The 12,905-nt window shown below is 41.3% G+C and overlaps 1 protein-coding gene across 2 annotated transcripts in view; it reads right to left on the reverse strand.

Annotated features, from left to right (window-relative positions):
• The window catches only part of eya1 (EYA transcriptional coactivator and phosphatase 1), a 33,293-nt gene extending 24,263 nt beyond the window's left edge, over nucleotides 1-9,030 (reverse strand). Inside the window, exons 1-6 of one of the 2 annotated variants that reach the window (XM_008307622.3) lie at nucleotides 6,985-9,030; nucleotides 6,360-6,425; nucleotides 4,842-4,919; nucleotides 2,469-2,535; nucleotides 1,980-2,125; nucleotides 1,151-1,273 (exon numbers count right to left, since the gene is read on the reverse strand). In XM_008307622.3, the coding sequence (XP_008305844.3) occupies nucleotides 1,151-1,273; nucleotides 1,980-2,125; nucleotides 2,469-2,535; nucleotides 4,842-4,919; nucleotides 6,360-6,425; nucleotides 6,985-7,165 (661 nt within the window). In that variant the 5' untranslated portion in view covers nucleotides 7,166-9,030. The remainder of the gene's footprint in view (nucleotides 1-1,150; nucleotides 1,274-1,979; nucleotides 2,126-2,468; nucleotides 2,536-4,841; nucleotides 4,920-6,359; nucleotides 6,426-6,984) is intronic. The other variant, XM_008307623.3, reaches the window with a different exon arrangement.
• Nucleotides 9,031-12,905: the final 3,875 nt, after the last annotated feature.

Below are 12,905 nucleotides of genomic sequence, written 5' to 3' on the forward strand. Positions count from 1 at the left end.
TTCTGCAGCGTACGCCTCATCTCCTCTTCCCCCAGCTCTGCCCCACTCTGTGACATGGACTCTGACTTACGGTGCAAACCTCTGTTTGTGGCCGGCTGTGTTTGGTTAAGAGGCGTGGCAAACAGGCTTCCCTCGTGCCACATCTGCTGCTGAGCTGGCCTTATTTATTGTGAGGATTTTTGGGCAACATGTGGAGACGTTTGGACCGTCACACGCCGGATATTTTACTGGGACGAACACGGAGACTGTGCTCACAGATGACTCACTGTTCCTGTCGCCGTCAGGGAGTTTACAGTATCTGAACCGATGCAAAGAGAAAAATAGAAATGCTCCATGGCAGAAGGCCTGAGCCGCACTAAAGGGGGCTGAAAGTTGGAGGGAAAGGAGTGGAGGTGGAGGAGGAGGAGGAGTGCATACGCTACAACTCATTTTTATCGGTTTTGAGGCCATAAATCTGAATGGTCTCAGCTCTTAAACAAATACAAATATGATCACAGGGAGAGAAAAAACAAAGACTGGGGAGGCGGGGGTGGTGGAGGGCATGGCTGGTGTCTGTGGTGTCTATGAGGTTTTTTTTTCCATCAGCATTGATTCCTCTAGGAAGAGAGACAAAGCAGGCACTCGCTGTGGCTGCACGTAGCATAACTTTTGAGATGCAACCGTCTCCTGGGGTGAGAGTGAGGCCCATGTTGTGAATCAGTTTGGCTCTGGAGTCTGTTATATCAGTGACAGAGTCACTGTCACTGACTTTTCACCCATCATCAAGTTAAATTTTTATATTTTAAAAGATAAGCAAGTAAATATGCTGCATTTAAAATACTAGGTGTTGGCAGATGACGACCTTTGTCCTTTGACCGACACATTCAGATTTGAATTGTGGCCAATGAGGCACATGTGTTTAGGGGACTGAGGTTAAATGGACAAAATGCAAAAACATAAATACATATAGTGTAGCTTACCTATGAAGCATAAAGTGATGAAAACGTATTACATCACAATTAAAAGACATCAGCACAAAGGTGTTTATTTGAGCTAATTTTTATACTCAGCAAAATCCACAGAACTACAAAACTGATCTCTCTGATATTTTCCTTGTTAATCAGCAGATGCCCAGATTGTTTCACAGAAACAAAAAAAAAAACTTCCTCACCTTGCATCTGGTAGCTGTAGGGCGCCTGCCCCGTCTGTGGCGTGGTGAATCCAGAGCCGTAGCTGAGGAAGCCGGTTTGTCCAGGGGACTGGGACTGACTCAGACCCCCCTCTGTCTTTATGCCTGCCCACAATGGACCTAAATCAGTTAGTGACACCAGATCGGTTGGATGCACGGACTACAGCCAACACAAAGTTGTAAAGTGCACTGGAGAAAACGGAACCACAGCAGACGGATGCTCACGAACTGACGCAGGGTTTTAATTATCATCAGATACAAATATTTAAAACATCACTGCTTGTTTCTCTGAGCTGAACTCCTCACTGCTTACACTCAATCAGTCACAACTCGGTGTCTGTGCAACAGTGGGCTGCAGGGGCTCCACTCAAATAAACAGGGTAAATTCCTGCACTTATTGGAGTCTTTTTTGGGTCAAAATCCTGCAAAAACATTGGACAAATAAAGCCTGCAGTGAGCAGACCGATGCTGTCCGTTGTCTCTCTGCGGTGCCAGATGAAACTCGCTTTTGTTTTGGAGATTTATATCGCTAATCTTTCACTCTACTATCTGAACAGCTTGACAAGCAAATTCCGTTTTACTGCCGTGGAGGAGAACATGCAGGCACTAAACAAAAAGTCAGCATCTCTCCCTCTCTCTCCCAGTCCCGCTTTTCTGCAGGGGCAGTGGGAATTGTGTGGACTGTCATAAGCGAGGTCTCCGTCCAGAATTTACAGAAGGAAAATTCTGTCTCCGTGCACACACTGGGTTTACAGAGGTCTGACACTGTTAGCAGGCACCAAGGCTATTAGTTGTGTCGGAGGAATCTTACCATAAGCTGGGATGCCGTAGGGCTGGCCAGGCTGGGGGTAGCTAGCATAAGCTGCGGCCTGCTGCATTCCTGTGGTGTACTGCGTCTGCCCATACGCAGCCATATTTTGGGATGAAGGGGTGGGAAGAATATGTGGATACGTTCTGCTATTTTAGGCAACGAAACAAAAGGCAAAAAGTCAGAAAGTGAGAAAAAAACAAACACTGAATGACAACAGAAAATTCTCATTCTCAACTGAGAGGACATATATTGTAGTGATTGCGTAGTATGTGTGTGTACGTTAAAAAATATAGCAAAATGAAAGTTACTGGAAGATAATAATTACAACAAAGTACACAAAGAGTGAGTCCAGAACATCCCACCCTGATCTGGCAGCAGGATCTCATTAAAGACCCTAAAATGAAGTTGGATGCTGCTTATTATTTAAGCCCACACACACAAACACACACACACACACACACACACACACAAAACATCAAGCAGACTTACTTGGAAGGATAAATCTGCGGAGAGAACTGGTGAGTTTGTCTTGGGCTGTAGCCACTGGTTCCAATAGCTGAGGAGAGTCACAGAAAAGAGAGAAGAGCGCATATTTAAACATGAAGAAAGAAGGTCAACATCATCCTTCGCCAACAGAACGCTAGGATTCTGGGGAAACGGCAATTACGCCGCGCTACTTTATTTATTTCCGTAACCTTATTTATGGTTGAACGTGGAGGAGCGGTAATGAATGTAAAATAATCAGGTAAGAAACCAGTGTTTCTTTTGTTTTTTCCTTTGCTGACCGGCATTATCTCTGAGATAGTTCAGCGCTGCTATGGTGACGGCTGGTGTAAACACACACATACACACACACAGTAGAGTCTGAGTCACACACACACAGCTGGAGGCTTCTGTTGCCCTCAGGGCTCGTCAGGCCGCAGGCACATTGGAAGCGACAACACTGATTACAGGTAATGAGTGCTATTGCATAATCACTCCCTCATTAGGAGCCCGACTGCGGTGGTTTTCACGCTGCTGTTAACTTGTAAAGGTTCAGCCACAAATACCTTGTTGTGAACGTGTAGAACAAGTCCTTGAACAAACATTCTGGGCTTTTGTCAAAGGCATTTGCTTCATTCCTGCCACAGCCCTGCCTGACATCTAACTGTGGATGACCCTTCAAAACGCCACGGTGGCATTTTAGGACATTTAGTTTCATCAGTTTTTGTTTTTATAAATTCACCCAAGATTCTCACTGTGAAACAAAAATTGTCATTTTCGACTGCTGAATCAATCAGACAATGAATGGATAGAAATTTAAATTAAACATATTTAAACAACCTGTATCCATTAGCTTAATGCTTATGCAATAATTTTTTATATTTAAATTAATAATTATAAATTAGGTACGAGAAATTAAAACCACATAGAAGCTAACCTACCAATTTAGATGTTTGTAAATTGAAGGTTACAATACTATTTAAAAACATCTTTTTAAACTATATAATTATATATTATTTAACTGACACTGTCAGAGTTTGCTGTTTGGAGATGATTTAATACAGTTTTGAATGTTGTTATTAAATTACATATGGAAATTAAAGAATAAAATTCATTTTCCATTAAATATTTGCATTTAGGAAAAAATAATTTATAATTTTTTGTGATACATTGCTAAATATTAAGCCTAATAAATAAATAATAATTAATTGAAGTATTAGTTTTTACTATTTAAACCCAGGTCCACTCCTTATAAATGTACTACATTTCAATTAAAAATATTTCAGATCTAAGAACATCAAATATATTCAAAATCATTTAAAATGCCTCGAATAAAATTCAAAATTCAAACACGAAACGAAATAACTGCAAACAAGTGGTCGACCTTTGGAGCAGCTGCTCTAACTGTAAAATATTGGATTTGGTTTTGTATATATGTGTGTGTGCGTGTGTGTGTGTGTGAACAGTTGATGTAACTGTACGCTGTAACCTCCATCACACAGACTGTTAATATTGAACACTTTTCCCACATCAGCAGCACCTGCCACTGGACAGAACCTGCTCCACGGAACACAGCTTTGGTCGACACATCCCTCCCCCCACCTTACCCCCCGACCCAGAATCAGAGGTGTAATATTACTAAGTTTCATTATTACTGTCAAAGTCAAAAGTCGCAGCAGTGATTTATGCGCTGCTAGCGTGAAAGTATCGAGTACTTGGTTAAACAGTGGAGGAAAAAAAACAGGAAAATTAGCTGCAAGACAAAACCAGGGACTGTTGAAAACTCCTGTTATTATTAATAATAATGATAAAGTTACTGTGGTGATATTAGACACCAATGATGGTGGGGGAAAATAAGCTAAAAAATAATGGTTATTTATTTTAATATTCCTAAAATCATTATTACACCCAGAGATTTGGGTTTGTTTGATGTGAAAGCACAAGTTTGTGCGTGTGTGCGTGCGTACGTGTGTGTGAGTGATGTTCCTGTGCTGAGAGGAGGGTGTCAAACTCCTGGTTCTAACAGGGTGATAGGGTAACAGCCCGTGGAGAGCCAGGGCCACTGGGACGCCGTGTCACTCCAGTGGACAGACAGGCTCGCTGCGTTACAGCCCATAATTCAGTCTGCACAGGCATGGGAACCAGCCGTGTTATAACACACACACACAGAAGCCAGCACAGCATATATCGTATATGTGCTGACAAAGGAAAGATAGAGTCTCCTGTTTTCATACACACACACTATATTGACGTCTTAGCTGCAGGAACACTTCCTGAGGCCTGACTTATCAGCCAATCTCTGGGCTCATCGCTCACCTCTATCAGATCAGCAGCTGTGTGTGTGTGTTTGTGTGTATGTGTGTATGTGTGTGTACTCACCTGATCCTGAGAAACTATCCAGGGAAGTATCTGCGACTGAGGTGGGGATTTCACTGCTGCTCATTGGCTCGGTTTTAACTGCATAAAAAGAAAACACACCATCACACTTCAGTATCCTCCATCGTAATTATCGCCACAGCCAAAGTTTGTGGATCAGTTTTATCTGAACAAGTAGGTGTCCACAAAACAGAGATGCAACATTCAGTTGACTTTCAAACCAAAACAATAAATAGAGATTTTTTTTCCTTTGGCATTTGACCCCAAACAAATATAATACAACAAATACTCTTCTAAAAATAAATTTATTTCACTATTAAAATGAACTCTTCCCCAATTAAACTAGTTGTGATTACATCATCAGTCGTGTGACTGTTGCAGCTCTTTTTCTTTTTTACATCAACCTTTCAGGATCTCATGTTAACAAAATTATATTTAAAGGACAAAAAAGAAAATTCACTGCAAAATAAAAGTCCAAAGCAGAGGTTTAAGAATATTCATTAAACAGAAATAAATACAAGGGATATAATAAAAGAAATTAAATCTAAATTTTGTTTAGAAAAATTCTGATCATTTTGCTTTGACTTTTTCAGTGTTACCTGAATTAAAATCTCTTCACTGTGTGTGTGTGTGTGTGTGTGTGTGAAGAGTCAGCGATGAAAACACGACTTCACTTGAAATGTCAGGGAACTGTATGGTGTATCAAATCTTTTTAAGAGTGTAGCAAACTCTGTTTGACCCTGTCTGTAAAGACAATTTCACAGCTCAGGAATCTTTGAAATCAATCTATCTCCCTTCACAGGCCGAGCTGCAGGGTGTGTTCTTTCCTTTTTCTTCCTTTTCTTTTTTTTTTTTGGCAATACAAATTGACAATGTGGGCAAAGGGAAGCCACGGCGCGTGGACCCTCTCTTGTTTGTTGGAGGAGACTTTTTACGGTCATGCTCAATCAGTGCAGAAACACAAGGTGACGACTCTTTCAGAAGAACAAATATTTGTGAGGTGCATGCATGACCCGGGACACACTCACAGTGCAGGGCTGCAACGGACTATTATTGTCACTGTCAATGGAAGAGATGAGTGATTTTTTTTGATTGGCGTGATTAATAATGTGGAAGAGCAAACTTCAAAAATCACAAAACCTTATTGGTATTTATTTTAAAGTCAATAAAATAAGTACAGTAGACTCAGAGTTGATTCACTGTTGCAGCCCTGTCACTAAACACACAATAAAAAAACACTGTGGCATCAAACAACGTTTGAATGCAAACAATGTGAACATTTTTGCAACCTGGACATTTATTTTCAACAACATCAAAACCAGTTGTTTCAAACCATGCTTGAAAAACAAAACTAATTTTTTTTCACAACAGCAAAAAAAAAAAAAAAAAAAAAAAAAAAAAAAATGTTTGTGAATGAAAGGCACAATAGTTGAAGTGAATGAAGCAAAAACAAAACAACAACAACCAAATGAAAAACCACCAACTATTGTCCTTTCATTGTGTCTCCAAAAGTAGACAAACCTGCAGCGGACTGTGAGTTAGAACCTAACAACCAGTCTGCAGTGGTAAGCATTGTGATGTTATCACCTATGGGAAAAGAAGAAAGAATGGCAAAGAGCTCACTCACATGACAGTCGGCACCATGCCTACAGGACCTGGGTCACTTTTATATATGAAAAAACAAACTAGCCACTGACTAAGGCCAGAACTATGTGATGGCACAGGATGTTTTTTTTTTCAGAGCTTGTGATGATTTGCTGCTTCACTGAACAAAGACTTCATCCAGAGGTGAAACACCTGAATAAATCACTGGCGCGTTGACCAGAGAAACCTCATGCAAATGCCCGTTGTCGATGTACACGCTTTGAATAATTACATGGTTACTTTGTAAACAGCTAGTAGTTACTGGAAAACCTGGAGCTGGTGCTCATTCAACAGGAATGAAGTTTCAGTGTAAACAGTTTATATTCTTAGAAAAATTAAAGAAAAAAAAGGCATAACATACATTAAATTATGTTTTAGAATCTAAACATTTTTATACTTTTATAAAATAGTATTGTTTATCCTCCATCAGCTTGTTTTTTTTTTTTAAATACACGGTACAATAGCAGTGAGGATTGAAAAGCCTCCCAGCTCTCACACATACCTTCAGTGCCATTGGGTGTCATGGAATTGTTATTGATGTGTGAATTGTCGAGGTTGGGACCATTAGGAGATTCACTGCTTCCACTTACTCGGCTGTGAGGACTGGCTAGATCCTGCATTTCCTTGTACCTGACAAGACACACACACACACACACAAACACAAAGCAAATCAAATTACACATATCGCTCCGGTTTCAGGGAAGACACTCTGCTCTGATACGCAACTCTCTGCACACAATGTGCATAACACGCCTGTGCACAGATTTGAATAAATAAAGGCACAGAGAGAGAGAAAGAGCGAGAGAGAGACGCTGCAAATGCATCATGTTAAAAGTGCAACATGAATACAAATAGAAATCAGCAGTTTACACCGAGGCCTTCTGAACGGGAGATTACAACTTAGTGACGTGGAAAACACACAGATGCAGAAATAAAATGGAGGCATTTACACACTATGAAATAAACATTTTGACAAGAGTAAAACAAGTCACTGTCTCTTCTACACACACACACAAACACACACACACACAGAGTTTACTATCGGTTTACTCTGGTGAGTTTGGGAGTAAAAATGGCCTAAAGTGTATATGGTGTTGTGTGGTATCCCAGACTGTTAACAGATGTTTCTGCTGCTCTGAGGCGACGCTTAATGTGCCTGCGTTAAAAGTGGCTGCACTCTGCTTGATTATAAGAGCCCATGCCTCAGTGATGGGGCAGATGAGAAGCTCATGAGGCATGTGTTTGCTCTGGCAAGCTCCTTAATTGTTGCTGTGTTTACACAAAAAGGACCACGCCACTGAAAACATTATTCTATCTGCTCACTCGTGTGCTGGGATAAAAAAAAAGAGAGAGAGAGAGATCAGATCAGCAGACAACGACGCAGTGGAGGGAGAAGGCAACAGGAACGACTGAGAGACAGACACACAAACTCCAGACTCCATTTGTCTCTGCCACCGTTCCTCCTTTTGCAAACGGCGAGTTAATGAAATTAGGACAAAACGTTTTTGTACATTACGCTGCCATTTCCAATTATATTCCAGAGGTTCCCTGTATCTCTGCTATCGGTAAACATTGGCCTTTTACACAAGGCCACAAAGATAAGTGAGACTCGAGTGAATGTGAATATCCCATGTGCTATCAGATGGCAAAAAAGGAGCGGAATTACGAGCTAAAAAGATGAAATTATGATAGACGCTGACAGCATTTAAGATTACGTTGTTGTGATATTATGATACTTTACAACAGAGTTTGCCAGAAGCAGCTGTGTCCTGTAGTTTAATTTATTTGGATTTAACAAGTATATATATATATATATTTTTTTTTCCCTAAGTCAAACAGGATAAAAGTCGGTAATTCAATCATCTTCACACATGCTCCAATAATAGACGCTGCATTACAAATTCCCAAAGGTTTATCAATTTACATTTCTCCTAAAATATCACAGCCAACAGACCTGCAGAGCTGCAGGATGGAACAAACTTATTTCTATTTCTTAAACTTTAAAACAAAAAACACTTTTTGACATTAGCTGACGTTGTCACCTCTAAGCAGCAAACACACACTGCACCGACAGAAGTTGACAGAGAGTCAAAGTAGTTCTGATGCAGCTGGCACTGAGTCAACCGTGCTCTTACCTGGACCTAGGTGGCTCTGAGTCCTCCCAAACCCCACTCTCTTCCTCCTCACGCTGCCTCCACCTGCCCCCAGCACAGACAATGTCACTCCTTGTTACTGCAGCTCAAAGTCACAGTCCAGAGCCATCCATGACACAAAAAGGCTTGTCTGAGAAAACATTATTGTTATTCTGCAGCAGAATGGGAAGAAGGGGAGACCGGCAGAGGGAACAGAGGCGCGCATTGTCTCCCCGTGTGTGTGTACATGTGTGTGTGTGTGCGCGAGTGCAAGCCGCAACCCTGTTCCACTGTTGTTTCCTCCGCCAGGTCCTCCCTCCTCCCCGAGCAAGAGGAGCACGGCCAAATGACGGAAAGGTGATTCATCATTGGTCTACGACAGCTGCAAACTGGATTAGCCCTCCCCCAATCAACATGCAAAGCTGCTTAGCCAAGGTAAGCAGGAAGGGGTGGGTGGAGGTGGAGGAGGTTGAGGGGGTGAAGGTATAGGTAGAGGGGTGAGGGGGTTGGAGGATAGCAGTGTGAGGGGGCAGCAGAGGGTGGGAGAGAACTGCCCACTACTGCTGCTGCTGCTGCTGCTGCTACTGCGGGGAGGAAGATGGGACTTGTTGAAGAGCGACAAGTCAGGCGTGACACCCCCAGCATCCTCAGCAGATCTTTCATCTGCATTTGACACTATCTGAAATTTATCAGCACTCCCCGTTCCCTTCAGACTGACAGCTCCTAAAGACCGTCAGGGCTGCCTTTTTTTTCTCTTTTCGTGGGCCTGCCTCAGCCTGGGGCCACAAAACTCACACACACACACACACAAAATCCACACACACTCTATCCACAGATTCTATCCACGGTGGACACAGACATTTATACACACTTTCACACAGCCATTGTGTAAATCTGTCCTTTTCCTGTGGCAACATGAAAATTCCTGCTTATGACTTTTTTTTCATGCAGCAGAGAGTGAAAAACATAACTCACGCTCTCTGTGTCTGCATGAGTACACACTCATGCACGGGGCACATCAGAGGCCCCCACATCAGTGGGGCAAAAACACACACTCACACACACACTCACACAGGGCACTTTAGAGGCCCCCAGATCAGTGGTGCATCTCAGACAATGAAGGAGACTGGAAACAAGAACACAGAGAGCATATGGAGCCACATATGTTTCCTATGACGCTACGAATGCCTCTATTACTCTCCTCTAGCTGACAGTTACATTTTGCTGTCCACTCCGTGGACCCTCTGTGCTCGTCTCTCTCTACAAACATCAAGCAAAGCCGTATTCTTTACGGCACTATAACGCTACAGTATATCTGACCTGCCTGCAGCTCTCCATGGGGAACAAACAAGGGTCCAAAAAAAGGTCAGAACCGCCAATAAAAATGAACCACACAATAAAATCCTGAAATTATCGTATTTTTTAAAATAAAAATAAATAAGCTAGTTGTTTACACGAGTCAGTGTAACCTGAGCACCATGAATGGTCTACTGACTTTGCTTTTCACACCAGTGCAAAGCCTTCATGAATACCAGCCCAGCTTTTCTTCTAATGCTCCTGGTACAACCAGTGAAAAGAACAAACAAACATATATACAACCATCACATTTTACTTCACAAGCCATAGACAACAGCAGCGCCTCCTCCTGGCACTTTGAAAAAAATGGAAATATAAAGAGTCGAAGAAATGTGATTATATTTGTACTAAGGAAAAAAAAGAAAGTGAAGGAAAAGCAGATGAAAAACACAGCAAAGCACATTAACAGCCATCACAGTCGTGGGGAGGTTATGTTGTGTGTGTGTATGTGTGTGTGTGTGTGTAGTAGCCATGCCGGTGTTTCAGTCATGACCAGCAGGTGAAAACAACCAGGTGAAGAGAAAGAAGGGAAAAGGGGGGGTGAGGGAGGGGTATTTAGAAGAGGAGAAGGGGCGGGGGGATAAAAGGAAAAACAAGTCTTTCTTCTGCCTGGCTAAATATTTATCATTTAAGGAAAAGAGAGAAAAAAAAAGTTTCAGCATCTTTGATCTGGGTCTTAGTTCAACCTGAACTTCCAGCTCTTTGAAGCTAAAGAAGAACAAAAGCTGCGAGGTTAGATGAAGCGCTGAAAATGTCATCATGAGGAGGGGGAAAAAGAAGGCCAAGAAGTGTCACAACACGCTTCACTCATTTTTGTTTTCAGGCCCTTTTGTTTCCTGCTTTTCCTGGTTTAAGACCTTTGTTTGCAAAAGTAAACACAGTCGGTGGAGCTTTAAGTCTGGATCATCAGTGGTGACCAGGCAGAATGGGTTTACTCCTCCTACACGTTAATACTCCAGAGGTGGGCATGTACATTATATATATATAAAAAATATATATTTTTAATATAAATAAATAAATTGCATAGAATTAAACTCTCCTGCATCATTTTGACTAGTTAATCATTCACTTCAACACAAATATTTCACAGACTGTGTCAGGCATGTGTTGTCAGTTACATCTTCTAACAAAAAAACAAAAGAAAAAGACAATGCTTTAATCAAAATCTAACTTTTTAAAACAACTAATCCTTGACTTAAGCTGGTCAGCTGAATCCACATGGTGGCCCAGGAAAAACAAATCCACTGGCAGAAGAATGTAGATGCAGACAAACAATTGGACACAGATGTGAGTGGAATTAGGCACAGTTTTAGTAAAAAAAAAAGAAAATTGCTACATTTATGTCCTATATGTATGTGGTTGGAAAGAAATATATATTAACAAAGTAATGGCTGCCAACTAATGTATTATTAAACAGCCTGGTGTTTTTTTTCCATCCCTGTCATGTGAAGTATTTCAGATAAGGCAGCTGCTGCTCATTTCAAATAAAATGATTGGACATTAGGAATTTCACGCTGATGTTATTTATGTAATTAATTTGGGAAATCAAGGGTTATAATAATGAAACATCACATTAGCACCAATGTGAATTATTTTAAATGAAAAACACATTTTTTAATAATAATTCTGGTGAATGAATGTTTGTCTGCACTGAAGAAACTATTTTTCTTCAAAACATTTATAAATCCCATAAATGTGTGTATAATTAAAACCTATAATTCCTCACACATGTCTTGTTTGTCTCTGTTGTTTCACTTTTTTTTAAATGTAGCTTCGATTTGACTCATTGCTCAGGCAATTCACTCTCTCGTTACATTAAATCTTTTAATACCACGCTCTTCAAACTTCCAAATTATTTCCATAAGGCTTGCTGGCCTTTTCAGGGGCCATCAAACAAGATTTAGGTGCACACTTTATCGTGAGCTGCCCACCACCGAGACCACCGCGGGATGTCAAATCTCAGGTCTCCATCACTGGAACAATAGAGACTAAGTGTTTTTCACACAGAGGTCAGAGATGTCAGAAAATATGATATATCTGTGCAAAAATATCGGCTGAATTTGACATGAGTATTTTTTCTAATAAATGATTGAATTGAACATGTCAATTTAATTCAGCCCCTGTATAAACACAAATGTGTGTTGAACACAGCTCCACAGCTTCCTCATCATCCTGCTCTACGTAAACATGCTGCCATTTACAAACAAACATGTGAGGGGGGTATTAGTGACTGATGACCTGTAATGGCGATCAGCAACTAAGCTTTCAAACTAATTTCCTGCTCTTTCAGCTGCACTTTTCCCATCCAAACAGTGGTGTGTTAACAAAATATCACCCCCTCCGTATTTAGTAAACAACCCCTGCTCACTACTGGGCTCACACGAGGTCACCCGTTTTTATTTTTTTTTTTAAGGACCAATTAACTCCTCCCTGAGCGAATGAGGAGAAGGTTCCGGCGTGAACTCCATGATTGAGTCATCAATCCTTGGGCAAACAATGCCACCGTCACCGCTGACCACTCGTTCGCTCACCCACTGCTACACATGCACGGCGTTCGGCAGCCACACAGACAGAAAGACCCTGATCTCTGCCTCTCTACCTCTGTGTGCAAAGTAAATACCCAGTGTAAATAGGTTCAAATCAGCTGCCTCATTATCTGTTAATTGAATAAATAAGGTTATTGTGTGAGTGAGTGAATGGCTGCAGCAGGCAGACACACACACAAACACAAGCACACTGTCATGTTTATCTACAGGGAGAGAGCACAGGCCACTCCGACGCAGGCTGCACGGCGTATTCTCCCCTAACCTCTCCGCTTCCTCTCTTTCATCTACAAACACAGCCCTCTATAAACAGCCGGAGGAGAAAAGCCTTTAAAAATAACACAAAATTACAAGGTGAAAAGGATAAAAAGGGATGAAGAAAACATCTAAAT

The sequence above is a fragment of the Cynoglossus semilaevis genome, chromosome 3 (genome assembly GCF_000523025.1).
Source record: "Cynoglossus semilaevis isolate Cse_v1.0 chromosome 3, Cse_v1.0, whole genome shotgun sequence".
NCBI classification, from domain to species: Eukaryota; Metazoa; Chordata; class Actinopteri; order Pleuronectiformes; family Cynoglossidae; genus Cynoglossus; species Cynoglossus semilaevis.